General features: G+C 44.7%; 1 protein-coding gene across 4 annotated transcripts; it reads left to right on the top strand.

The window, feature by feature from the left end:
• BLVRA (biliverdin reductase A) lies at nucleotides 1–24383 on the top strand. Of its 4 annotated transcripts, XM_081931174.1 has the most exons (9): nucleotides 627–835; nucleotides 10129–10252; nucleotides 10492–10620; nucleotides 11777–11903; nucleotides 12502–12621; nucleotides 14159–14256; nucleotides 18680–18787; nucleotides 19187–19358; nucleotides 22874–24383. In XM_081931174.1, exons 4-9 carry the CDS (start codon nucleotides 11785–11787, stop codon nucleotides 23145–23147), a joined length of 891 nt encoding a protein of 296 aa, XP_081787300.1. In that variant the 5' UTR covers nucleotides 627–835; nucleotides 10129–10252; nucleotides 10492–10620; nucleotides 11777–11784; the 3' UTR covers nucleotides 23148–24383. The 4 variants fall into 4 exon arrangements, with proteins under 4 accessions (XP_081787301.1, XP_081787300.1, XP_081787299.1 ...); XM_081931175.1 differs by lacking the exons at nucleotides 627–835; nucleotides 10129–10252 and adding an exon at nucleotides 1–98; XM_081931173.1 differs by lacking the exon at nucleotides 10129–10252.

Below are 24383 nucleotides of genomic sequence, written 5' to 3'. Positions count from 1 at the left end.
GGCCGGGGAAGCCGCCTGCGCCAGCGAGGCCTCGGCCGCCCCGGAGCCGGGCAGCGCCGCGGGGCTTGGGAGGGAGCCTGCGCCCCTCGGCCCATGGGGTAACTTTCTCCAAGAATGAATTTGCTGTTTTCGTTTTTATTTCGGGAAAAACCAGCAGAGGCCGATCATTGCGGGGCCGCTTTTAGCGAGAGGCCGGGGCCGCTGTGATGGTCAGGACGTCTTAATAGCTCACGCAGAGAGTTACTTAATTTTTATGCCGGCAGCAGACTCGCTTCAGGAGTTCGGGAAATGTCGAAGGCGTGCTTTGCATAACCCACTAGACCACTATCATATCTATCTGTGTATCTCATAGATATATAGATACATTTGCATTGTGCATGCTTTGCCTTTGCATTATCCGGGTGAGAAAAGCAGGCACGTTCAGGGGACGGAGCGTGTCCGGAGAAGTTGCCCCCCAAAGGTGAACTTGCGTTGCAAGGAATTGCACATTGCATTGCCGGCTTCAGTTTCCGGCTGCCTTCGCCGGCGATTCCACGGAAGACCCTGCCCCCCCCCCCGGTGTTGGCCCTTCTTCTCCCCTCCCCGCCGCTTCCCTGTCTCTTTCCGCCCTGCCTTTTTCTTGCCCTGCCCGCCTCTGGCCTCCGCCGGCCCCGAATTTCCAATTGGGGAGGCGGCGCCTCGCGGCAGCGGCAGCAGGAGGGAGCTTCCCCGGAGTTGTGCAAGCGGCGGTGAGCAGCGCCAGGAGGCCAAGCAGGTTTTGTGAGTGCACCCCACACAGTGGAGCTGGCAGTTGAGTTGTGTAAGCAGTATCTGCAGAAAGACAGAGGAGAGAAGGGTAAGCTCAAACCACCCTTCTTTCTCATGTGGAATGAATTTTAAAAAGTGGGGAAGGAGGAGATAATGTTGCTTTGGGTCCATTCTTGATGGGACTCTGTGATGCCCCACCCGCTGGGATGGTGCCAGGTGGGTGGTCATCCCTGCTAGCAAGTACCATAGCCCTATCGTTTTGGATTTTTCAGCTGCTGGTGGTAACTTTGGTTATTCTGAATGCTGGAAGGTTCAGGAAAGATAAAAGACCGTGCTTCCCCAAAGAGCACAAAGGCAAACTGCAGAACTCCCTCCAACTGGGATGGCTTTAAAAAAGGATGAGAGAGAGGAGGGCTATCAGCAGTTACTGGTGAGATGGCTCTTCTCTGCCTCCACACTCAGAGGCAGCAGGGCTCCCAAAAAGCAGTTGCTGGAAACCACAGGAGGGGAGAGATGCGCTTGCGCTCATGTTCCGCTCACTGGTCTCCTGCAGGGATCCGCTTGGCCACTTGGAGAACAAGATGTTGGACTAGAGGAGCCATTGGCCTGATCCAGGAGGCTCCTCTTCTCTTCTTATGTCCCATCCATACTTCCCTCAAAGTGCTTACTGCTGTCATGGTGTGTGTGGGGGGGGGGGGTGCAAGTGGAATGTGAGAGGGCTTTTTGAGTATGCTGTGTTTTATTACAGCTGTTGAAATATGCCCTTTGAACAATTTAGAAAAGGACTAATGCTTTATGTTTATGGACCTTGTAAGCCAAATTTTAAAAGGGCAACAAGCCCTTAAAGTGGGAGGGGGGAGAGGGGAAGCAATGTGCAATGTTTAAAAGAAGCACCAAGTAAATTCCCTGCACATTTGAAGGGTGCACCTTGAGTAAATGGGGGGGGAGAAAGACGTAAGGTAAATAAAGGACACAAAAATGGCGCAAAGTGTGTCACTTTAGATATTAAGGTGAGTAAACTTTGTAACTTTGACAGGCTATCTACAACTTGGTTTTAAGAGGAGCTGAGCTCTCAGAAATTCAGTTACAGATGCTGAATTATATCCTATAGGTCAGGCATCCCCAACCGTCGGCCCTTCAGATGTTTTGGACCACAATTCCCACCATCCCTGACCACTGGTCCTGTTAGCTAGGGATCATGGGAGTTGTAGGCCAAAACATCTGGAAGGCCGCAAGTTGGGGATGCCTGCTGTAGGTCATTTCAACCAAGTGTAAAATGGGGGTGACTTAAACTCCAATTGCGGAGTTTAATTCAAAATTCTGAGGTCCGATGAGAAGTATTCTGCAGGTATGAAAGGTTAGCTGCTGTTAAAGCAGTTCTAAAAGTGTGGAGCACAGTTTGAAGTAGATGCAGGTGTTTTTAATACAACAGATTTTCATGCTGGAAAGCCTTCCAGTGAACACATACAGGAATTAAGAAAGGTGAGCTATATCCTGCCCTCTCCTTCCAAGCTGTGAATGCTATTGCTTCTATAGATAAACCAGCACACACACATCACACACGAAAGGGAGGTGTAAGCTGGCTTGGAGGAACCTGTGGTTTTGCAAGAGAACAGTAAATTGTTAGGGGCAGACAAAAACCTAAAGAGCCCCACTAAGAACTGAACAAGCAGAGGTACCCTGCCATGGAATGCTGATTGGCAGTTTGGAACCAGGTGTAGGAATGGCATAGAGTGACTAGGATCCTGAGAAGCAGCACTGCATGCCAAAGCACCCAAGGCACAAAGTTCCCAGGAGAACAACAGGTTCAAATAGGCCACAACTTTGTTGCTTACAGATGTGAGTGGTTTGGCTTAGGCATTGGGGTGAAGCCAGGCTCTTTCTTGACTCCTGCCCATCTGCAGGGAGTCCACGGAAGGGTAAACCACCAATAAGGGGTTCCCTATGACTTACATTAGATAGGGGGTCCCCATAGGGGCTGTGACATGGCCCTAGCCCACGTCCAGACTTCGGATAGGATTCACACCCTGGATCCCTTTAACAGGATACCCTTACTGAGGAGGGGCAGGCAAAGGCAGCAACCTAGCCTCCAACCCAACAAAGGTTTACCCAGTGCCTAAACTCACCCAAGTTGTGACGATTGCTACTAGGTAGTCAAAAACCATATGGCCGGTGCCACATTTTCTCCAAGTGGAGAAAATTCCTACCCAGCCTCAACAACATGGCGACCGACAATTGCCCATAGCAAGGTCATATGAGCAAAGCATGAAAATAGGGTGGGTGGGCTGGGTGATTTGACGAAGGGGTGAGAAAGGGGGCCGGCCAGCCATGCCACGATTAAATTGCCCGTGGCCACACCCACCCTGCTAGCTGAATGTCTGGGGCTGTCCCCCAGCAATGGTGTCGCGGCTGGAGTGATGTGGGGGAGAGGCAGCGTCCCTCCACCCGTTTGGCTGGGGAACTGTTGAGACCCGGCTGTCTGGCCACAGTGCCTCCCACTGCATAAAAGGTGAACCGACTTCCGTACTGGAACACTTTGCTGCTGGTCTCACATACCTTTGTATAAAAATCAGTCTGCAAGACTGTAATATGATCCAGAAACAGACTCCAGGATGGGTCTGACTTGATTCTCAGAGGCTTGAGTTGCGAGATCTTTGCCTTCTCTCAGTCATGAGAGAATGATTGTCATTTGTTTGTTTGAGGGAAAATAAAACAGCTGCACTTGGTTGAAATTGTGATGTTGTTATCAAAACCTGCCCTCTATTCTTTACTCTGGGTGATCCAGCTCCCATTTACAGGGTCCTGTGGGAATTGTTGTATGTTCATGTCAACGTGAAGGGTGTAAAAAGATGCACTGATCCCCCACCAGGGGTTTCTGCAATACGCAAGCTTTCCTATCCTGTGTACATAGACAGATATATAAGCGAGGTGCCAAATGGCTCCTTAAACCACAGTTGCAGCTGCCAAAACAGAATGTCTAGTTGCCATTTGGGGACAAGACAGCTCTTAAGTCTTATTTTGCAAATGATTGACAGACTGTGATTGAGAATCAGTTAAACATTTGGCTAGTTCAGATGACAACTTTGAGCTAGGTTAACAGCTTTGAGAACTTAAAGAAGACAAGTCACTTGATCTAGGGATAATCTTCACACAGTATATATTGGCCCATTCCAACCTCTTTTTCTTAATGGTGACTGCTCCTGCTCAGGCTGCACAGAAAAAAACATTTTTTGTTCCTGAAATTCATTTTGATTATGCAGATAAAATATATCTGATAGAATTTTACAGCATGTTGTATGAGTGTGTGAAAAGCGTCCTGATCCAATGATCCCCAGGCATGAAGCTCCAGATGGTGGGGACGTCAGGTGCCACTCTGGCGCCCAGGCAAGTTCACTTGGACGCAAGTGGTTGCTAGCTAGGTGCAAAATGCTCCTGGTGCCTGGCTAATTTCAAACACTGCTTGGATTGCCATGTTTTTGTTTATAAGGATATAAGGAGAAGGGCTGGAAAAGATCTTTGGACTTCAGTCAGCCCAGCTAATATTGGGCTCTATAGAAGGCATGACTTGATATAAAGCAGATTCATCTATTTATTTCCCTTTCCCTACATGTGTCAGGAATCCCAGTGTGTTTGTCAGCAAGGAAACGAGGCACTCTTATGGCCCTCCTGGCATTATGTTTGCACACCTGTTTTCTGACACTGGTCTTGGTATTTCTATTAGTAAAAGTAATGTGAGAACCAACACTCCGTCAGACTGCAGTTGCAGCAGGGGTCAAAATGACTCATGCTGCAACCTAACACCAAATAGTTTTTGGCCATCCTTTCCAAACTGCTCCCATGAACACATTCTTCAGTTCATGGCAATGGTTGCTATGTTTTCCAGCTCTGACACGAATTGCAGGACAGTCAAATTTTACCAGTGTTCCAGTGTACAAGTTTGTGGCTTAAGCCTGGCATTTTTGGTTGTCCCTCAGATGGCAGAAGCTGGGGCTGGGAATATATACGGGTAACTTAGAGAAAATGTCATTTGAGGCTCCATAGCTGAGGTATGCTTTGCAGGAGTGGAGCAGAACTCTGCCTGAGAGCCTCTAAATATGGACAGTACTTCTCTAGAAGGACAGTCAGATTGATTCAGGACAAGTTGTATCCGTTCATATAAAAGCATGCCCAGGGTTCCTTTTATACTAAGTGTCTCTGCTAGGATCTGTGGCTCATAGTGGCATTGCATATAAATTGTATTTTGTGAGTGCAAGGGCTTTTTCCAGCCGGAACACTCCTGAACACAGTTCTGGAGCAGCACAGATACAGACAGGTAGCCGTGTTGGTCTGCCATAGTCAAAACAAAAAAAATCCTTCCAGTAGCACCTTAAAGACCAACTAAGTTAGTTCTTGGTATTAACTAACTTAGTTGGTCTTTAAGGTGCTACTGGAAGGAATTTTTTTGTTTTGACTGGAGCAGCACATTTTTTTTCAGTGCTTTTTAAGGTAGGCGATGCAGCACACTCCCTAAAAAAAGGTCAACATTAGTGTGTGGCCTGCCAAGCATTTAAAAACAAACTCACTCTTGATCTTTAATCCCAAGCATCTAACCTTCATGGATGTTTATAAACAAACTCTTGCATTACTGTGATCTGTCCCTTGAAGGCAAATCATTCTAATACTGCAGAAAGGAATTTAAACATTCGGTGTATTATAACTATTTCACAGTTGTTATCTGAACAATTGGAGTTGGCAATTGTGAAGGCTTTCAATCATATCGGCTTCAAGTACAGCCCGTCCTGGAATCTTTTTAAATGACTCACAAGGTATAGCAGACAAGAACTCACCTTTTGTTGCACTGAAGATCATGTTCCAAAGATGCACCAGACTTGTCACCTATGAGGTCATAGTCACATTGTGGTCACATAGTCCATAGTTGAGGGGGAAAGGCTTTTTGTGACCAATGTAAGACACCTAAACTACCAAAATTAAGTACATCTGATTTGTTCCTAGGATTACAATTTTTTTTGTCAGATCACTAAATGAGAAAGCAAAACTCTCAGTACCATAAAGGGTAAGTAGACTATTCCCTATTGGGGGGGGAGGGGTCCTTCAACTAAACTTTAGAAGAAGAAAAATAGAAAAGTTTTGTGTCATCTTGCATGTCATGCTTCTGGCCCCCCCCCCCTCACATGTAAAATGCCATTTAAAAGTTGCTAGAGAATGAAACTGTGGGAAGTTAAATTTAGAACAATTTAGAACAGATTAACTATGGAAATAGGTCTGTAGATTAACATTTTCAGAGAATTACCTAGCAACTATGATGGACCAAAATGGACAAGCAATGAAAAATTCAGATTGGTACAGAATTCAGCATCCTGGGGGTCAGTTTAGGCATTCAGCTGAATGAGGTGGTAAAGCTTTGCTAAACCCTGGCACCTTAGGGGGCAGGTGGTGAAAATAGAAAGCAAGGATGCCAGGGAGAAGGGTTCCATGTAACCACCTTAATCCCACAGGAGCATGTGTCCTAGGGAGCTCTTTGCCCCTTCCTGTTAAAAACAGTAGACTTAAGGAAGTTCAACAGTGTGTAGTTTTACTTTATATGGAACTAGGAACAGATGGAAATGAGGGGACTTAGGGTTAACTGAAAAATAGATTTGGGGCAGGCAGGATCTGGGTTGGTAATAATTAAGGGATGATCTAGGTAGGATTTTTATTTGAAGAAATGAATTAATGTAAGATAATTTATTTAGAGGTGATTGGTCATAATTAAAGGAAGGAGAAGTTATTCTGAGCTTGGGGATAGTTTAGTGTGTTTTTGGTATAATCGTTCCCCCCATTTCCCCTGCCCCAGAGGTGGTGGAAAATCTTCCTTCGTCTTCCTACTCAGTTGCAGCTTCAAGTTTTCAGACTGGAAAAAGATTGAAGTTAGTTCTTGAACATTCAGCTTGCTGCAGCAGACTGCAACCAATCTCCAATTTAGACCTGTGTTTGTTGGCAACTCTGTGGTGGAAACTCCCATAACGCTCCCATAGATCACTCTCGCAAAAGAATTGTCTTTTGGTAGAATGAATGGCTACCAGATCCAGAGAACAACCATAAAACTATAGACTACGCTACACCGTCATTCCCTAGTTTGAGAGAAGCTGGGCTTTTCCAAAACTATTCTGTGGAAAGAACTAATTATTAAAAACAACACAAACAAATGTGTGCATCTCAGCAGATATGTACGATAAATGTTCATTGCATTTTTTAAACAGGCTACGGTTTTCTACTGTAGCAGAAAGTGAAGTTGGAGGAACCCCAGAAGCTATTTTCTTCAGCATTAATTTAGTTCAAGCCTGAAGTTGTATTTGAAACAAATATTCGTGAATTAAAGTTGGGGGATATGAAATAGTTAACAGAGTAGCAGTCTATAAAATATATAAATTTGTAGTGATCATAAGGCTTTTGAAGGGTAACAAAACCAGCACGCATATGGAAATACACTAGGCAGTACTTGGGGATCTGAATGCAAAAGTTCAGCCAGGTTATCCAAGCTAAAGGTCACCACCCTTAGTTCCATGTTGAAAAGTAAAGCCAGTTTAACTTGATTAGGTTCAAATCAGGGTTAGTTGAAATCATATTCCTAAACCATAAATTAATAACTATATTGGGGTACTTCCAGATTGCAAACTTTAGGGAGACTTTGATGTGGATTAAAAAATATTCTACTCTCAGTTTCTAATACGTTTTGAAAAGATTGTATTGCGGATGCTAAAGCCAACAATTTAAATTAAGTTGTGTAGTGTTACTTAAGCCTTGTAAATACATCTGCAGAAGGTGCTAGCCCACAAATTCTTCCAAAAGGCACTAATGGTCTAAACATTTTAACAAGCAAGAGACCAGTATTTGGAAATCTTTGAAGTAGTTTTCACTTACAAAAAGCGAACAGTTAAATAGATGTTTTCAAAGCTGAACTTCTCAAGGGGTTGAGTTCTTGTAAAAGCCCTGGTTACAAATGCCAACTTTGCTCCTGGAAATATTATCTGGCTTATCTACTTGCAGAGAAGTTTTCTGCTTGTTTTTTTACACAGGAATCATGCACCCCCCCCCCACTCTTCTTCTGAAATAATACAATCCCAGATAGGTTACTGCAGTAATATCCTGTTTGCCAAATGGTCTGATGGGCTTAGTTATTCGGGCCTCTGGTTAAGCGTTTGCAGAGTATTGTGTGTTGGGAAAGGGTGCTAAGGGTGTCCATACTTTGAAGAATTATGTAAAGGAGAAAGCATTGGCTACTGCTATTTTTATTCATTTTAAGTTTACTTTATCTTTTGCACTGGTCTTCCTCCAAGGTACTTCTGACAGCATCCATGGCTGTACACACTCCGCAGTGTAATCCTGTGAAGTAGGTTAGGCTGAGACAGTGGGCTTGGTCCAAGGTCACCCAGTGAGCCTGAGGTCTAACTTTGACCCCAAGTTCCCCAGCTCCTGTCTTCTCCCAAATACATGGCAAGATTGCACCTGCCAACATTTCCTTCTCTTTGCACCTAAGAAAGAGGCCCTGAGCTCCATTGCATCTGGTCACCCAGCCTATGAACATGGTTCAGGGACAGGGAATCTGTGGCCATCCAGATGTTGATGGCTTCCAGCTCCTGTCATCTGCAACTGAAGAGGCCAGTAGTCAGGGATTATGGAAGTTGTAGTTCAGCAACATCTTGAGGGCTACAGGTTCCCCACCCATAGGTGAACAGGATGGAATGGGGAGGAAAACCCAGTGGTTGATGGCCAAGACCACATCCTGGAGAATTCTATCAGTTATATTTTATCTGCACAATCAGATTGAATTTCAGGAACCAAAATGCTTTTTCTGTGCAGCCTGAGCAGAAGCCGTGAACAATGTTATACTTATTGTTGTAGCTTGTCTTCGCTTCCCCCACCCCACTGCCCTGCTCACAGTTGTGATGTTATGAATGGTCTGTGTCACCATTAAAAAAGAGAAAGGAATAGGCCAGTGGCCTGTCCCTGTATCAAATGACTTCTCTTCTTTAAGTTCTCAGAGTTATTATACCAGCTCAGCTATCCAGATATGTAACTTTGTGCATGCCTTTTTAATTTAATGTTACAATGGTGTTGTAGAGGATGCTGACCAGCGTTGGATTCAACTGCTGCTCCTGTTGGCTTCGATACTTTGGAATGGGTGGGAGGGGAGCCATTTTGTCAAAACAGCTTCTTGGGCTGGCCTGCATAGGAGGGAGGGCTAGACTTTGAGTCCATTTCCAACTCAGAGATAGTTTTCAGGAAGTTTACTTGGATGAATAGACCTGTGGTTGGAGGTATTGGAGTGGGGGAGAGAAGGGAAAGGACAACCGACAGCGGTCTTCATGTTGTGTGAGACCCTGATTCTTCATATACATAAAAAGCAAGTTCCATTGGTTTCAGTGGGGCTTAATTAGGGGTTGTTTCCAACAGCATTTCTTCCTTGATGCATTGATGAATTTTCACAGCATCTCACCACCACCAGGACCTCAGAATGAAAGTACCTGCTCCGCCCAGTATCCTGTCTCCAAAATGACCTGTGTAATATAAACACAGCTAAGTGGCATTGAGAAAGATGAATGTTTGTTCCCTCATCAGCCTGGGGCCTAGATATTAAAAAATGTGGTTTCTTTGTTTTGTTTTGTTTTTCATTACAGGGAAGGACAGTAACAGTGTTATAATGTCCTTTCTTGTGTTTTATATAAGCCAAGGAATGAGAAGCTTTTGCCTAAATAGCTGTTTGAGATTGCAAGGGTTCCCTCTGGTGGCATTTTGGATTAAGATGTAGAACATTTGATATCATAGCCTCCAGGAATCTAGGCAAGGATCGCTCATCTAATTTTTATTTTGGAAAGAGAAAGGTTTGTTCTGGCAAGACATCCTCAGTCTTCCACTTGAACCTGGAATAGGGGAGAACTCTTCTTGCTTCCTCTGACCTTGGGGTGCTCAGTGCAAAAAATGATGCTGGCCACCACCCCAAGAACACTTCCTGCCCCCAAAGGCACTGTCTTCTGTGCACTGTTGAAGTGCCCAATCTGATTTGTGCAATAGTAGCCTAGACTCTCTCCAAAATGTTGTGTTATTGGTTGGAATAAAAACAAACAGCAATTTACCAGAGGACCAGAATTCAAGAGTTTAAAAGAAAAAGTCGGATAGGGTTTTTCGTTGGCGTGAAAAAGCTATTTTTTAAAAAGGGGAGAGGAAATTGGGCACTCCCCCTGGAAGAGGGCAACATATCTAGTTTCAGTTTGATCCAGGAATGCTCCTTCACTACTCCGCTTTGACCCCGTTCCTGTTTTTGATAGATAACTTGTGGTTGGTCTCACCCTCATGCTTATCTTGAGCAGTCAAAAGTGCATATGCCTTATCTCTGTTATACAGAAAAGGCAGAAAGAAGTAGTGAATTCTTTGTAAAGCTGAGGCATCGTCCTAAATGCTGCTACCTGCATCCTCTCGTGTTCTTTTTGCGCAGACCCAGGTGAAGGACTTTACTCCCCCTCCCCAGGTATGTACCCAGTTCCATCCCTGGCTTCTGACTGCTTGCCCTCCTGGCTGCCCTCTCTCTCCTCCTGCCATTTGCTGCTGGGTTGGCTGAACAGCTGGAATGTTACAGAGGGCAAGTGCAGGCAATGATTACGGGAATTGAAACTCTTCATATTGTGTGAGCAGCTGCCCATCTCACAGCCGTTTTCATTGCACATTTGCACCTGATGTTGTACCCAAAGCACTCTTCTGTCTCGGCAGAACGATCCAGGCAACAAGAAGACAAACTGAGGAAGTGAAGAGCACAGAGAGCCATTGATACATGTCTGCTTGAGGAGGCAACTGGCAAATTAAACTGAAAAGAAGTTGTCTTATTGGTTGACGTTACAAGTAAGTTGTTGGAAAGGGAAGGCTTCCTAAATTATAAGGGGAAATGTACTTTGTAGGCCTTGCTAATGGAACAGGATTGAGAGTCTGTGAGAGCAGGGCTGGCCCATCCATGAGGCAAGGTGAGGCAACTGTCTCTGGTGGCAGGATCCACAGGGGAAGCATATCTGCCCTCCAAGGAATGCATTGCCCACCACTGCAGTAGTAACTGCAGCTGCAGAGCATTCCTTGGAGGCTGGATCTGCCACCTCCTCAGCCCCCACCCCAGGCCTCCTCCACAGAGGCCTCTTAGCACATAGACAGTGCTGCTGGTCTCTTCCCACCCCTAGGGAAGCCCCATGGGTCTACAGCATGATCCAGAGTGGACCTCTTCCTTCCCCCACAACAATCTTTGATTCCCAGCTCAGCCATTGAGTAAGTTTGATTCGATTCCCGCCCCCCCCCTTGTTCCTGATGCAGATCTTCTCTCACTCCTTCTTACCTGGTGGGGGGGGGCACTATTTTGTGGTTTGCCTTAGGTGTCAAAATGTCTTGGGCCAGCCTTTAATCTAAGAGAACATATTGGGCACAATCCTGCTATAATCAAAACATTTAACTGAGCAAACAGTGCTAAACACCCTTACTAGAAGGCAAGCCTCTGGCCAGTGGCAGCTCTTTTGTCCCTTGACGCTGGCATCCCAGGGCAGCTGCCAGTTGGAGCAGAAGGATCGTCCTGGCAGGGAGAGGCAAAGCAGCAATCTCTGCAGCTTCCCCTTCTCTGGCCAACGGTTATGTATCTGATGTTTAAAGTTTATTATTATTATTATTTATTATTATTAATTAATGCATCACTTACACAAGTGCCTCGGCAATTTGCCATTAAACACAAAACATGCCGGCATCACAATGCTGTTTTTTTAAATGCATAAATTAAACATCACAATCTAATGTCCAGCTCTTGTAGCCATAGATTTGTTGTCCCTCTGTGCACTTTCAGTATTGAAGTATCCTGTGCAATTAACTTTGCTAGGGTTGAAAGAATGCAACTCTTTAAACAATTAGACCATCTGTATAGGAAATGCTAGCAGCAATTCTGTGACAGCGTAAAGGATAACGGGGAGAGAAACAAGCTTCTAGTAACCTTTCTTCTTCTTCCCCCACCCCTCCCTCTTTCACGAAGGATTTACCATGTTTGGGACTGTGGTCGTTGGGATTGGGATTGCAGGATCTGTGCGGATCAGGGACCTGCTGAATCCTTTGCCTTCCAGTCCTGCTGAGCATCTCAGACTGTTGGGCTTTGTGTCTAGGTGAGAGGCTTCATCATGTGGCTTAAGAAAAAAAGTCTAATGAGACTAACTTATACCTTGTAAAAACAATTATGCTTGATGGCACCTTGAAGCAAACTTTTGATAAGCCTTTTTAATTTTTTCGAAAAATGGGCATGGTGTCTCATAGGTAATAATCTACTTCTTCAAATGCTGAGTAGGAACTTAATATTCTAATGATCCCAAGATTTAGAGTGCTGTACATCTCAAGTTGTCCCCCACTGAGGCTCTTTTCAGTATTCCCTTTTTGTCAGAGGTATAATGAGTGATAACTGGAGAGAATGCCTTTTTGGTTGTGGTGCCCCATTTACTTATCTGGCTCCAACACTGTTTTCTTTCAGGCACCAGATGAAAACATCCTAATTTGATCATCTTTTTAAGTTTCTGGCATTTTAAAATATCCCCCATGGAGCTGGATCTATCAGCTGTTTTTATTATGCTTTTTTATAATTGTTGTGACATTTTAATTGAGTAAAAAGCTCCAAAAGCAATTTTGTTGCTTCCTTCTGCACTTTTGTGCCACGTAAGTGCTGTTCATGGTAGGTATGTTCTCATTCATTTTTGTTTCTGCTAAAACTAGGAGACCTCTAGGTGATGTTCAGAAAGTCAAGCAGATAAGTCTACAAGAAGCTGTGGACAGCAAGGAGGTCACCGCTGCCATCGTCTGTACAGATAACCAGAACCACAGTGAGACTGTCAGGTATTGCCTTCCCAATTCTCTAGTATAAAAACAACTTTAGAATGTCGGTTCCCCATTATTCCAGAGAGTATGTTGACCAGAATGACTTTCAGCAAAACTCTCACTTTGCAGTTGCTATTTAGGCATTATCCTTCTCATCAGTTGACGATGGTTCATGCGAGTTTAAACAGTACATTTTCTTACCTTCCAAAAACATGGGTGGGATAGGAACATAGGAAACAGCCTTACACCAGGTTAGACCATTGGTCTATCAAGCTCAGCTTTGTCCACACTGACCGGCAGTGGCTCTTCAGAATTTCAGACAGAAAACATCAAGAAGAACTATATGGCGGTAAAAGCCATTTGACAGTGGAACGGATTCCCTCATTCACTGGAGGTTTTTAAGTAGAGGTTGGATGGCCATCTGCCAGGGATGCTTTAGTGAAGGTTCCTGCATGGCAGAGAGTTGCTCTCGGTGACTCTTAGGAACCCTTCCAACTCTACAGTACGACGATTCTCTTCCCAGCTCTTCCTGGAGACTTCAGGGATTGAACTTGGGAACTTCTGCATGCAAAGCAGCTGTTCTAGCACTGCTCTCTGGCTCCCCCTGAGCCTTGGCTCTTTCCTGGTCGCCACTTAATGTGTGTGTTTCATCTAGAAAGGCAACAGTCTAAATGCGCAGTTTATGCGAAGTCCTTGTATGGATGCTAGAATGTAAAAAGGTATGGAGAAAATTGTACTTAGCGCCTAGAAATGCTTCTGATATCCATGAAAGCTTGCGTCAAACTGGAAACTAGTTTGACTTTGGCTGCAACTGTAATTGCTGCACCAAAAGAACCATGAGAATTGTAGTTTGCACGGCTGCTGGGCAGGGTGGATTTGATTTAAATCACTATTCAGTAAGACTTGATTTAAATCTTTCTTTTTACAGAAAGACTCATTCTTGCTAGTATAATCTTAATATTTACAACCAGATGAAGGTTTCATTTTTGGAATAATAAATTTTCAGAGTAGTTTTTACAGTTATATTCAAAATGACTGATTTGGTTATACTATTAGAAATACATAGACAGATAATTATGAAATTATTGTGAGGTTTAATAAGTTAACTGTTTATATTTGGACAACTTTTCTGCTGTACTTTATTGGAAGGAGAAAAATAATCATTTTCTTAATAACAATTTAAACAATTTATTTAACTAAAACAATAACATTATAGCATATGTATCCATGTTTGTTAACTGATGTAGTTAAACATTTTTTTAAAAAAAACAGACTGAGTTTTAGCACACATGAAAAACTTACAACAAATCCTTATTTCCTGATGAATAGCCTTTGGACTATGATGTAACTTAAATAGAAAACTATCGTTAGAAAGATTTTTCCTCCAAAAGCAATTCATTTTAAAATTTTGATTTTTTTAAATTATTTTTTAAATCATTTATTTTTATCCACCCTGCTGCAGGGATTAATTTGGAAAACACCTAGGAAAGGTGCTCTGAGCTTCTGAAAGTGCAAGATGCGTAAGTGTAACACATATCATTTTCTCCTTTGTAAGGATGTTCCTGGAGGCTGGGAAACATGTCCTTGTTGAATACCCTTTGGCGCTGTCTGCAAAGGAGGCACATGAGCTGTGGGCGTTGGCAGAGCAGAAAGGTATTATGCAAAACTAAGGCTGTGCTTTTTTAAAACAGTGTGTGGCACCATGGCTCTGCTCCTTTGTAATTTAAAGTGTGTGTCGCAGGGCAGCACAGTTGCAAAGGTATCCTGTCCTGTATGGATCGTTATGCAGAAAGAAGAATTTGACAAGTACTGCTTCTTCTTCTTCTACTACTGCAGCATCACAATGGGAGGAATTATATATGTCAAAGTTCTCCTTTCTTCTAAATTATTAGAGACAAAGGAACTCTGCCCTGGTCCCTCCAAATTAACAGAATGGGGGGGGGAATCTCAGATGAGGAACAGGTGCGGTACAAAATGGAAAACTATGGAACACACTGTGCTGTGCTACAAGAAGTTTGTGCTCTTGGACAGAGACAACCACTTTAGTGCTTCAATTTCTAAGAAAGGTATAAAGTATGTGTCACCTGGGGTCCAACCCTACCTTTAGGCAAAATGAGGCAACTGCCTCAGGCAACAGATGTTGAGAGGCAATGGCAGCACCTCTCTCAATGTTTCTTCAGTGTTCCCTTCTGTAGGAGAATATACTACTACTACTACTACTACTACCACCACCACTACTACTGTACTACTAATAACAACAATAATAATAGTACCCCGCGCATCTGACTGGGTTTCCCCAGTCATTCTGGGAGGCTTTCAACATATATAAAAACATAACAAAACATTACACATCAAAAGGCTTCCCTATGCAGGACTGCCTTCAGATGTCTTCTAAAAGATGTGTAGTTCTTTATCTCCTTGACATCTGATGTGAGGTCATTCCACAAGGTGGGTGCCACTACCAAGAAGGCCCTCTGCCTGGTTCCCTGTAGCTTCACTTCTCACAATGAGGGAACCGCCAGAAGGGCCTCTGTGCTGGATCTCAGTTTCTGAACGATGGAGGTGGAGACGCTCCTTCAGGTACATAGGGATGAGGCCATTTAGGGCTTTAAAGGTCAGCACCAACAATTTGAATTGTGCTCAGAAATGTACTGGGAGCCAATCTAGGTCTTTCAGAACGGTGGTATATGGTCCCAGCGGCCACTCCCAGTCACCAGTCTGGCAGCTGCATTCTGGATCAGTTGTACTGTCTGAGTCACCTTCAAAGGTAGATCAAGCAGTAGTCCAAGCACGAGATAACCAGCACATGTACCACTCTGGTGAGACACTGTGCTGGCAGGTTGGGTCTCAGCTGATGTACTAGATGGAGCTGGTAGACAGCTGCTCTGGACCTGTGCCTCCATAGACAGCTGTGAGTCCAAAATGGCACCCAGGCTGTGCACACCTGGTCCTTCAGAGGCACAGTTACTGCATTCAGGATGACAAAGTACCTCACACCTGCCCACCACCTCCTGTTCCCCAGAAACGGTATTTCTGTCTTGTCGGGATTCAACCTAAATCTGCCTTCAAGATGTTCACTGCCTTCACTGGTTCCAATTTAAATGAGAAGTAGAGTTGAGTATCATACACCTACCGGTGAACACCCAGCCCAAATCCCCTGATGACCACACCCACTGGCTTCACATAATATAATTAAGATAATTTGTTATTTATACCCCGCCCATCTGGCTGGGTTTCCCCAGCCACTCTGGGTGGCTCCCAATCAAATATTAAAAACACAATACAGATGCTGACGAGTTTTGTGCACCACATGGCCTGTCCTGACCACCCCCCCCCCTCAAAAAAGCTAGCCTTCTGCAACAGAGGATGCTATCCCATTGCAGTAAGGTGCTGCATGTGGAATTTGGAGGAGGGTGTGTAGCAGCCACCTTGTACTTCATATAAGGCTGCAAAATGTCTTGGGTTGCCACTGATTTCACCTATCCTAGAAAAAAAAGCAGGGGGAAATTCCTCTTTTGTTACTTATTTTTATTATTTATTAAATTTGTATACCACCCTTCATCTGAAGATCAAAGGGTGGTTTACAACATAAAAATAAAACATGAGAACACAAAATACCGTAAATTTCGCTCCATAACACAGAGTTTTTTTCTCCTAGAGAGTAAGGGAAAATGTCTGTGCGTGTTATGGAGCGAATGCCTACGGATGGCGGGGGAATCTGCTGCAGTTGTGAGCAGTCCGTGGCTCGCTTTGAAACAGCAAAGCGGGTGTAAGCGGCTCCTGTCAGCTAGCGGAGCCGGGGAGAAGGGAGAGAAGCAGAGCGGGGTTGGCTGCTTAAAAACAACCCCGTGCTCTCTGTCCCTGCCTGCAGTTTTTGCTGTCCGATTTTGGATTAGCCACTGTAGGAGATGTGTGTGTGTGTGCTCCTCCTCCTGCTTCCCCTTCACTCTCCCTGCGCCACTGCGACTTTAGAATTGACACTCTGTGTGTCTGTGTGTGTGTGTGAGGACTCCTTCTCCTTCTCTTGCTTCCCGTTCACTCCCCCAGCGCCTGCGACTTCCAGGGCCCTGCGACTTTAGGGCCAGGTGTGTGTGTGTGTGTGTGTGTGTTGACCTCACTGCGCTTGTTGGGGGAGAGTGTTGGTCGCAATTTTTCTTGATTTGTCTCAGATTGGTTACTATCGTGGTTTCCTTGCCGGGGAGGAGGGAGAGAAGCAGAGCCTGCTTGTTTTAAAGGAGCAAAGCCGGAGAGGAGCCTCTCCTGCATTATTAGCAGCATCCTTCTCCTTGTCCCTTGTGTGCTTTTCCTTCCCTCCCCACTTAAAACGTGGTTACAAAGCACGGATCCACATGAATCTTCAGGATTTTTGCACTGGGTCATCTCAAATTCACCATCAGATTACATAGCATATCCATGGCTACAGCCTGCACCAAAAAAACCACACACACACACTGTTTCATGGGGCCGCAATGGCGCAAAAACGTGGTTACAAAGCATGGATCCACATGGATCCTCAGGATTTTTGCATTGGGCTACCCCAAACTCACCGTCAGATCACATGTCTGTGGCCACAGCATGAACCACAAAAATCTTTTGAACTGCCAGGTTGGCAGGAGCAGGGACCGAGCAACGGGAGCTCACCACGTTGCGGGGATTCGAACCACCAACCTTCTGATCGGCACCACAGCGCCACCCACGTCCCTTTGGGGATATCTCCTTAGGGGTAGCATTCCACAAATGGGAGCCACTGCAGAAAAGGCCCATTCTCATGTTGCCAACCTCCAGACCCTTCATGAAGGAGGCATGCAAAGAAGGGCCTCAGGGTCCGGGGTGGTTTATATGGGGAGAGGCATCCTTGAGCTATTGTGGTCCTGAGCCATTTAAGGCTTTATAGGTCAAAGCCAGTACTTTGAATTGGGCCCAGAAAGTGATTGGCCTCCAGTGCAGTCAGGCCAGGATTGGTGATAAATGCTCAAACTGTCTTTCCCCGTGAGCAACCTGGCCGCCAAATTCTGCACCAGCTAAAGTTTCCAATTCTTCTTCAGAGGCAGCCCCGTGTATAATGTCACAGTAGTCTCACCTAGAGGTTACCAGTGCATAGACAACAGTAGTTAGGCTTTCCCTGTCCAGAGAGGGGTGCAGTTGGGGCACTAGCCGAAGCTGATGGAAAACACTCAGTGCCACTGAGCCTCAAGGGACAGCAAAGGATCCAGAAGTACCCTCAAGCTGTGTGACCCCTCCTTCAGAGGGAGTGTGCCCCAGCCATCTGATCTAGGGCCTCGGTCTTATCTAGATTGAGCTTCTGCTTATTGACTCTCATGCAGTCCTTTACCAAGGCAAGACAGTGGTCCAGCATGTCCACTGCCTCACCTGAAGATGGAAAGTAGAAATAGAGCTGTTTAAGAGTAGCAGTCTTTCACACACACTGATATCAGTGCAAATAAGATCCCACTCTTTAAAAAAGTGAAAAAGCAGGTGTAGTAATACAGATTGTATTTTGGCGCAAGTCTGCACAACGCCTGACCCACCAACCATCTAAATTGTGTTCAAAAACAGGGAGGTTTTGCAGCACCTGATGGGGTACAGTAAATGGCTGATAGGCTGTTTGGCACAGAGGGTCACAAGGTGCCCAGGCCTGCTCTGTACCTTCATTCTCATGTATATATACCCCACCTTTTTACCTGGTGGGAGAAATAGTTGCTTAATTGTTTTTTTTCTATGTTTTTAGCCATTTTTATTTTTATCCGTAGGATGCCTTAAGTCCTGCTAGGGAAAAGGGCAGGATATGTATGTATGTATGTATGTGTGTGTGTGTGTGTGTGTGTGTACAAACAAACAAACAAACAAATAGTGCAGCCAAGAAATGGAATGCGTAGCTACTTCCTTGGTGTAGGGTTCCCAGCTAAATTACTCAAGGGGAGATTTTATGACTTTACTAGCTATGTGGCAAGAAGGTGCTCAAGGCGCATAGCTTCTCTCACACTCTTGTAGAAGACTGGGCACTGACAACCATGCATTTGAACCTGATGCCATTCCCAATTGTTGATCATTAAATCTGCATTTGTCTCCATGGCAGGCAAAATCCTCCACGTGGAACATATTGAACTCCTGACTGAGGAGTACAAGCAGCTGAAGAAAGAGGTGGCGGGGAAGGAGCTTGTGAAGGGAACCTTGCACTTCACAGGTCAGTTGTTGGAGGCTGTCTAATTTAATGCAGTCTGACCTGCTTTGCAGCCGCCGGTGCTTCAGGCGTCATCAACCCACCCATTTCTGGAAGGAATAAACGTGGACCAGGCCTAGATTGTTAGCCAGTTTAACCAAAGATTCTAGGCCTACCTCTTTGCTGAGTGCACTGGGTTTTCTATTTACAAGTATTATTTATTGTAAGAGAGCTTTAAAAATGTGGTTCTGTCCAGCCCCCAGCTGCAGTTTGGACTGGCGCAGTCCATTCTACTGTCTGTTGTACAAACAGACCTGGTCTTTGAAATTATTCTGTCTATTTGATAGTATAGCGAGTCCACCCATAGGTAGAATAGTTCTTTTTCCAGCCATGTGTTCAAAGTCCTCTTTCTCGTTTCTAAAGGTGGTGCATTGGATGAAGAGCGCTCAGGATTCCCAGCTTTTAGTGGGATTGCTCGCCTGACTTGGCTAGTTGATCTTTTTGGGGACCTCACTGTTGTCTCTGCCACGAGGGAAGAGCAGAAAGAGAGAAATTACTCCAGAATGACTGCACAGTTTCAGACTGCAAAAAATAGGTTGGTATAATTGAATTCTAGAAAATGTTGATGAATCACAATAATATTTCTCCTGCTGACTTACTATGGTCACATGTGGCATTGTGGGTGCCAACATCCCTCAACCAAAATAATCTCATAGAATCATAGAGTTGGAAGAGACCACAAGGGCCATCGAGTCCAACCCCATCGAGTCTCTGCTCAAGCAATCTAAATTTTGCACTAAGAAAAGGACAAGGCAGGAGCTAATTAGCTGTGAGCATCTCTCTAGGACCTCATATGCTTGGGTATATGCTACGGCATAATTTGGCTTTGTGCAATGTGCAAACCAGACCAATATCTGTTTAATTTACAAACCACCTTCGCATATGCTCAAGGTAGTGTACAACAAAACAAAACCATAATATTGAAATGAACACAATAAACAGTTTACACTTTCAATCTATAATACTGCCCTAGTCCCAATAAATTATTTCCTCTGCATCTGTTGATATAGGGCATGACCACAATTGGACACACATTTGCTGGGAATCATGAAATGGTTTTGTTTTGATATCCTGGATGAAATTGATATTTTCAGAACTGGAACCAATTATTGTAATTGCTCCTACAAGTCAAATTTGTCATTGTCTTCCTACCTTTCTAGGTAGTATGTGGCCTGGTTTGTTACCTGTGCTGTCATCCACCTTTGTTCCACCTTATCACATGTTGTGCGCACCTCTGCCATGTGTATCCCAGTAGCTTTTGTCTTTGGTGTAGTCATTCGTCTAAGATTAATCTACTGGGAATAGTAGCGTTGCATAACAGTCTAACTATGTTGGCTAGCATCATATCCCTGCTCCACTGGCAAAAATCTCCCATGGAGCTGGAGCCAAGGTCTCTCTCCAAAAAGGTCACTTAAACTGCCCGTGGCTCAGCAGCAGCATGGCTCCCCAAAAAGTAAGCCCTTTATCAAATAGCATAGATGGAGTTTGTAACTCTGAGCCGACAGTGTTTAACTTCTGAAAAAGAGCACGACTGATTCCCGTCCACTTGAAGATAATGCTATCTCCTCTGCCACCTCCCGGGTGTATATTAGCTGGCTGTGCTGAGGAGGACTCTGAATAGTGCTAGACTTGGAGTCCTTTTTCTATCTGCATGTCCTGGGCCAGGGCTGTAAGCAGCCCAGCGCCGCCACCCCCATTCTGTCCGAAAGAAAAACAAAGGGGAAGCGACGAAAGGCATTCTCCCTCAGAAGATGTAACAAGGAGGGCCTGCACACTTGTTTTCTGCAAATGACCAAACAGATGATGCAAGGAGAGTCCAGGTCTTCCATCAATATTTGTGGCAGCAAAAGAGAGTTAGCAACTATGCTGACTGGTTGAAAAGCTGCCACTGCTGAGGGTTTGGTTTCACTGAGTATTTGGACAGCTGTTTACACAGAGCCGTCAGTATTAAATCTTGTTACTTGTTCTGTCATCTATTATAGAAGAGTGGAACCTGTAACAAAACATTGCAGTTTATCCTCACCTCCTTGTAGGAGTGCTCTTGTTCAGGATTCCTGCCAGCCATTTCATTTCATACAAAACATTTCAGGTCCACACATTTCCTTGTTTTTCTTTTCCAGCTGACAGTCAATATTGTTTGGCTTTTGAGCACATTCATTTTTCAGTGGACATGTTTGTGTGTGTTTAATGTTTGTTCTCTTTTAGTTTTGCAAGACATGAGATTTCCCTAAGCATGCTAATACCTTCCTCTTAGTGGCCCCATTTGGCCTACAATCCTGTTGCCACTTGCTACCTGACATCACTATTAGGAGTGGCAACTAGCCTGTGGAGCCTGGCCTCAGATGTCTAGGATTTAACCAGTGAACATAACGTCTGGGGGGAATTCTGGAAAAATGTCCAGGATTTTGAGGTTGATTACCTAAAAAAAGTTCAACAACTTTGAATTTCATTTACTAAAAAATGCTCAACAACTTTTGTGTCCTGAATTTTACTTCTAGAAATAAGACAGCTCTAGGTATAGCAGCACAGAAATGAGTTACAATCAAGCTTCTCTCATTTGGGGAATGAAACTTCTCAGGTTGAGGATTGGGACGGCTGCTGGGTAAAATTAGACGTATGACAAGAGACAGGAGGCAGCTGTGAACTGCTGGCAAGTGATAAAGCAAGAAGACTGGGGAACATTGACTAGAGAGCCAAGGCTTGCTAGATCTGGGCTTGAGAATCTGGCAGGGCAATTATGCCAGGTGTGTCTTCTGTTGATGTTGCCACATTGTGACCCTGCAACCCAAAGGGGACAAGAAGGGTCAGAAAAGCAGAGGGGAGAGGTAGGGGTTAATTTCATGGATTGAATTGGAAAGCTGCAGCCTTCAGTAAAATGCAGTAATTTGGTAACTTTTCACAAAAGATAAAGAACACCAGCAGGTGGTGCTAAGAAGTGGCAGCAAGTCTTCAAATAATAATAAAAAATTGTCCAGTAGCACCTTATAGACCAAGTAAATTTGTTCTGATATAAGCTTTCGTGTGCATGCATACTTCTCCAGTTCAGTTTGCCATTTACTCTATGTGCTTTAATAAGCTGCAAGTTATTTTTCAATGTATGTCTTCATAAATTGCTGCATGTACAGAACCACCTGCAGCCAGCTTGCTTAGGATGGGGAAATTCCCTGTGTTGTCTTTTCAAAGCCAAAGACATCTCTGCAAGCCACTTCTGGGTGTCATGGCTGCTCTGCATAGTGTTCCAGGTCTGTTCCTTCCTGGGCCAGGTTTCCCAGTGATGCAGTTCCATTGACATGGGTGGATTTGCACTAGCTGAATGTTTGGCCCACTCTCATTTATGTCCGAGTTGGTTTTAAGCGTGGGCTGGATGTGGACAGACTCAGTAAGTCTTTGCTGGAATAGAGAAATAGAGCATTTCTGACACATCCCTGAATTGGCTGTGAGTTAGGCAGAACTACTCTTGATGTCCTTCTGGGTACCTTGCGTGGGAAAAATGGGGTCAGAAATGCAGCCTGAGTCGTAACACAAGCTTTTTGTGAATTTGTTCTTAGCTTTTGTTATCTCTAAAATGTTATTAATGAGGAAGATGAGAGTGGCTTATTAAAAACCTGCTTGAACTTTATGTAGCCATTTTACTGCATTTTTAGTATATAAAAACAATTAAAACAACAACTCCTCCCTATATGAGAACTTTGCAGCCTTTGCCACCAGAGAGCGTTCCCCAAGTGTTAAACTAAGGTTTGAGCATTTCTGATGTTTTATTACAAGTGTCGCCATAGCATTATAAAATGCCAGCAAAGCAAAATGTATTTCTCATACCATTACAAGCAATAATTATTTTGGGTTTACTTACAGAAAACGTGTGACCCACTTGCAGAGCCTTCAGGGCCACTTGCAGGTTGGGAAGCACTGTGCTAGAGAATAGTGCTTAATATTGGAGGGCACTTTCTGACCTCCACGACACACTTTGGGCTTATTATGAGGTCTTCATTTGCAGCCAGCCTCTTAGATGGTTGACTTGGTTTCCCTTCCTTTTCCGTCTCCTTTAACCAGGCCCCTGACTTGGATTGAAGAAAGAGCACCCGGAATGAAGCGGGACAAGGCCATCAACTTCTGCTTCACAAGCGGGTGCCTGGAGAGTCTTCCGGAGGCCCCCCGCTCACAAGTTGGCATCTTCATGCAAGACCTGATCCTCTTTGCCAAAAAGCTTTTGGGCCAGGCCTCCCAAGAGGAAGTGCTGGCCGAGAAGAGGCGGATTCTGCTGTGTCTCGACCTGGCCGAAGAGATTCAAAGGCTCTGTGAGCGGCCAGCGAACATCTACTCTTGAAACTGCTTGGGAGTCGGGGGCTGGGCTGCTTAGAACTGCTGCTGCTGCTGCTGCTGCTCCTCCTCCTGCTGCTCCTCCTCCTCCGGAAATGCTTCTTTCTTCCATTCCCTTCTAACTTGCCAGACACTCCATTGTGACCAGTAAGACTTTTCTAACAATTGTCCAGGTTTCCCATGTCCTTTACAGGTTTGATTTAACCTGGCAAAAGTGAATAGTGTACCACTTTTGGCTTGCCTTAGTGAAGGAGTTGGCAAAATGTAGCCTTCCAGCCCTTCAGACCTTCCCCAGGACATCCCTTCTCCCTGGCCATATTCCTTCACCCCAGACCACCCCCCTGACTGGCCTGGTTTTGTGCCCTCCATGAGTGCTTTTGCCTGGGTAGAATGTGCTCTTGAAGTCTGGGAATACTTCTTGCTTTGCTTGGGTGGAAGATAAGAGGCGTATGCACATGTGTTGCCTACCGTTCAGAGGTAAAATACATTTATCTGCTTCCTCTACTTTGGCCTTGCCCACCACTGGCATGGGTCTCTTCTCTGAAAGCACCTTCTGACAACAGAACTACAGATGCAGAAAATGACAGCCCTATGTTGCCCCAATCTAGACAATGTTGAGTTGGACTTCATTTGTGTTGTGTCTTCAGCCCACCTGTCTCTCTGGCTGTTGCTGGGAGGGCTGAGGAAAAGAGCCTCAAAAATCTTGCTCTGCGTTACTGGAAGCAAGAGAACTTTCTATGTGGCTGCTATTTTCTGTATCATGTTTAGTTCTCACCCATATTGACTAGCTGACAGATAGGTATATGAGCTGCAGAACTACTTCCATGAACTTATGGCTCAGTTTTAACATGGCTGGAGTTAAAAATCTGCTCTCCAACTGGGTTTTACACTTAATTGCCTTATGCTGAATAGGAACTTGAGATTTCAGACCTCATGCTTTGATCCAGCTCCTTTCTGAGACTGATTCCGTCTTAACCTGCCATCAAGCAAGTGGGTCTACTCCATTTTTGTGAGGAGAGTGCCTCCACATGCTGGTAGTGATCATATCAGGTGACTTGCTTGTTCTAAGGCTCTTCTTCTAATATAAATACCAGTTGTCACCATGTAGAGGCATATTTGTAAGAATCACCACACAAAGTGGGTCAAGTTAGTCTTGCGATGCTTCTGCTACATCTTGTATTTGGAGTGGCCCTTGGTCATTTTCCTGTCCCTAGAAACGCACAACAAACTCTGCTAATATTCA

The sequence above is a fragment of the Podarcis melisellensis genome (genome assembly GCF_964234715.1).
Source record: "Podarcis melisellensis genome assembly, chromosome: 12".
NCBI lineage: Eukaryota > Metazoa > Chordata > Lepidosauria > Squamata > Lacertidae > Podarcis > Podarcis melisellensis.
This window is presented reverse-complemented; position numbering and strand designations above follow the sequence as displayed.

Bases quoted from the DNA above. Each gene is read 5' to 3' on its own strand.
- BLVRA (XM_081931175.1), top strand. From the start codon at position 11,785: ATGTTTGGGACTGTGGTCGTTGGGATTGGGATTGCAGGATCTGTGCGG. The intron at 11,904-12,501 runs GTGAGAGGCTTC...TGCTAAAACTAG, and splicing joins CTGTTGGGCTTTGTGTCTAG to GAGACCTCTAGGTGATGTTC. The intron at 19,359-22,873 runs GTTGGTATAATT...TCCTTTAACCAG, and splicing joins TTTCAGACTGCAAAAAATAG to GCCCCTGACTTGGATTGAAG.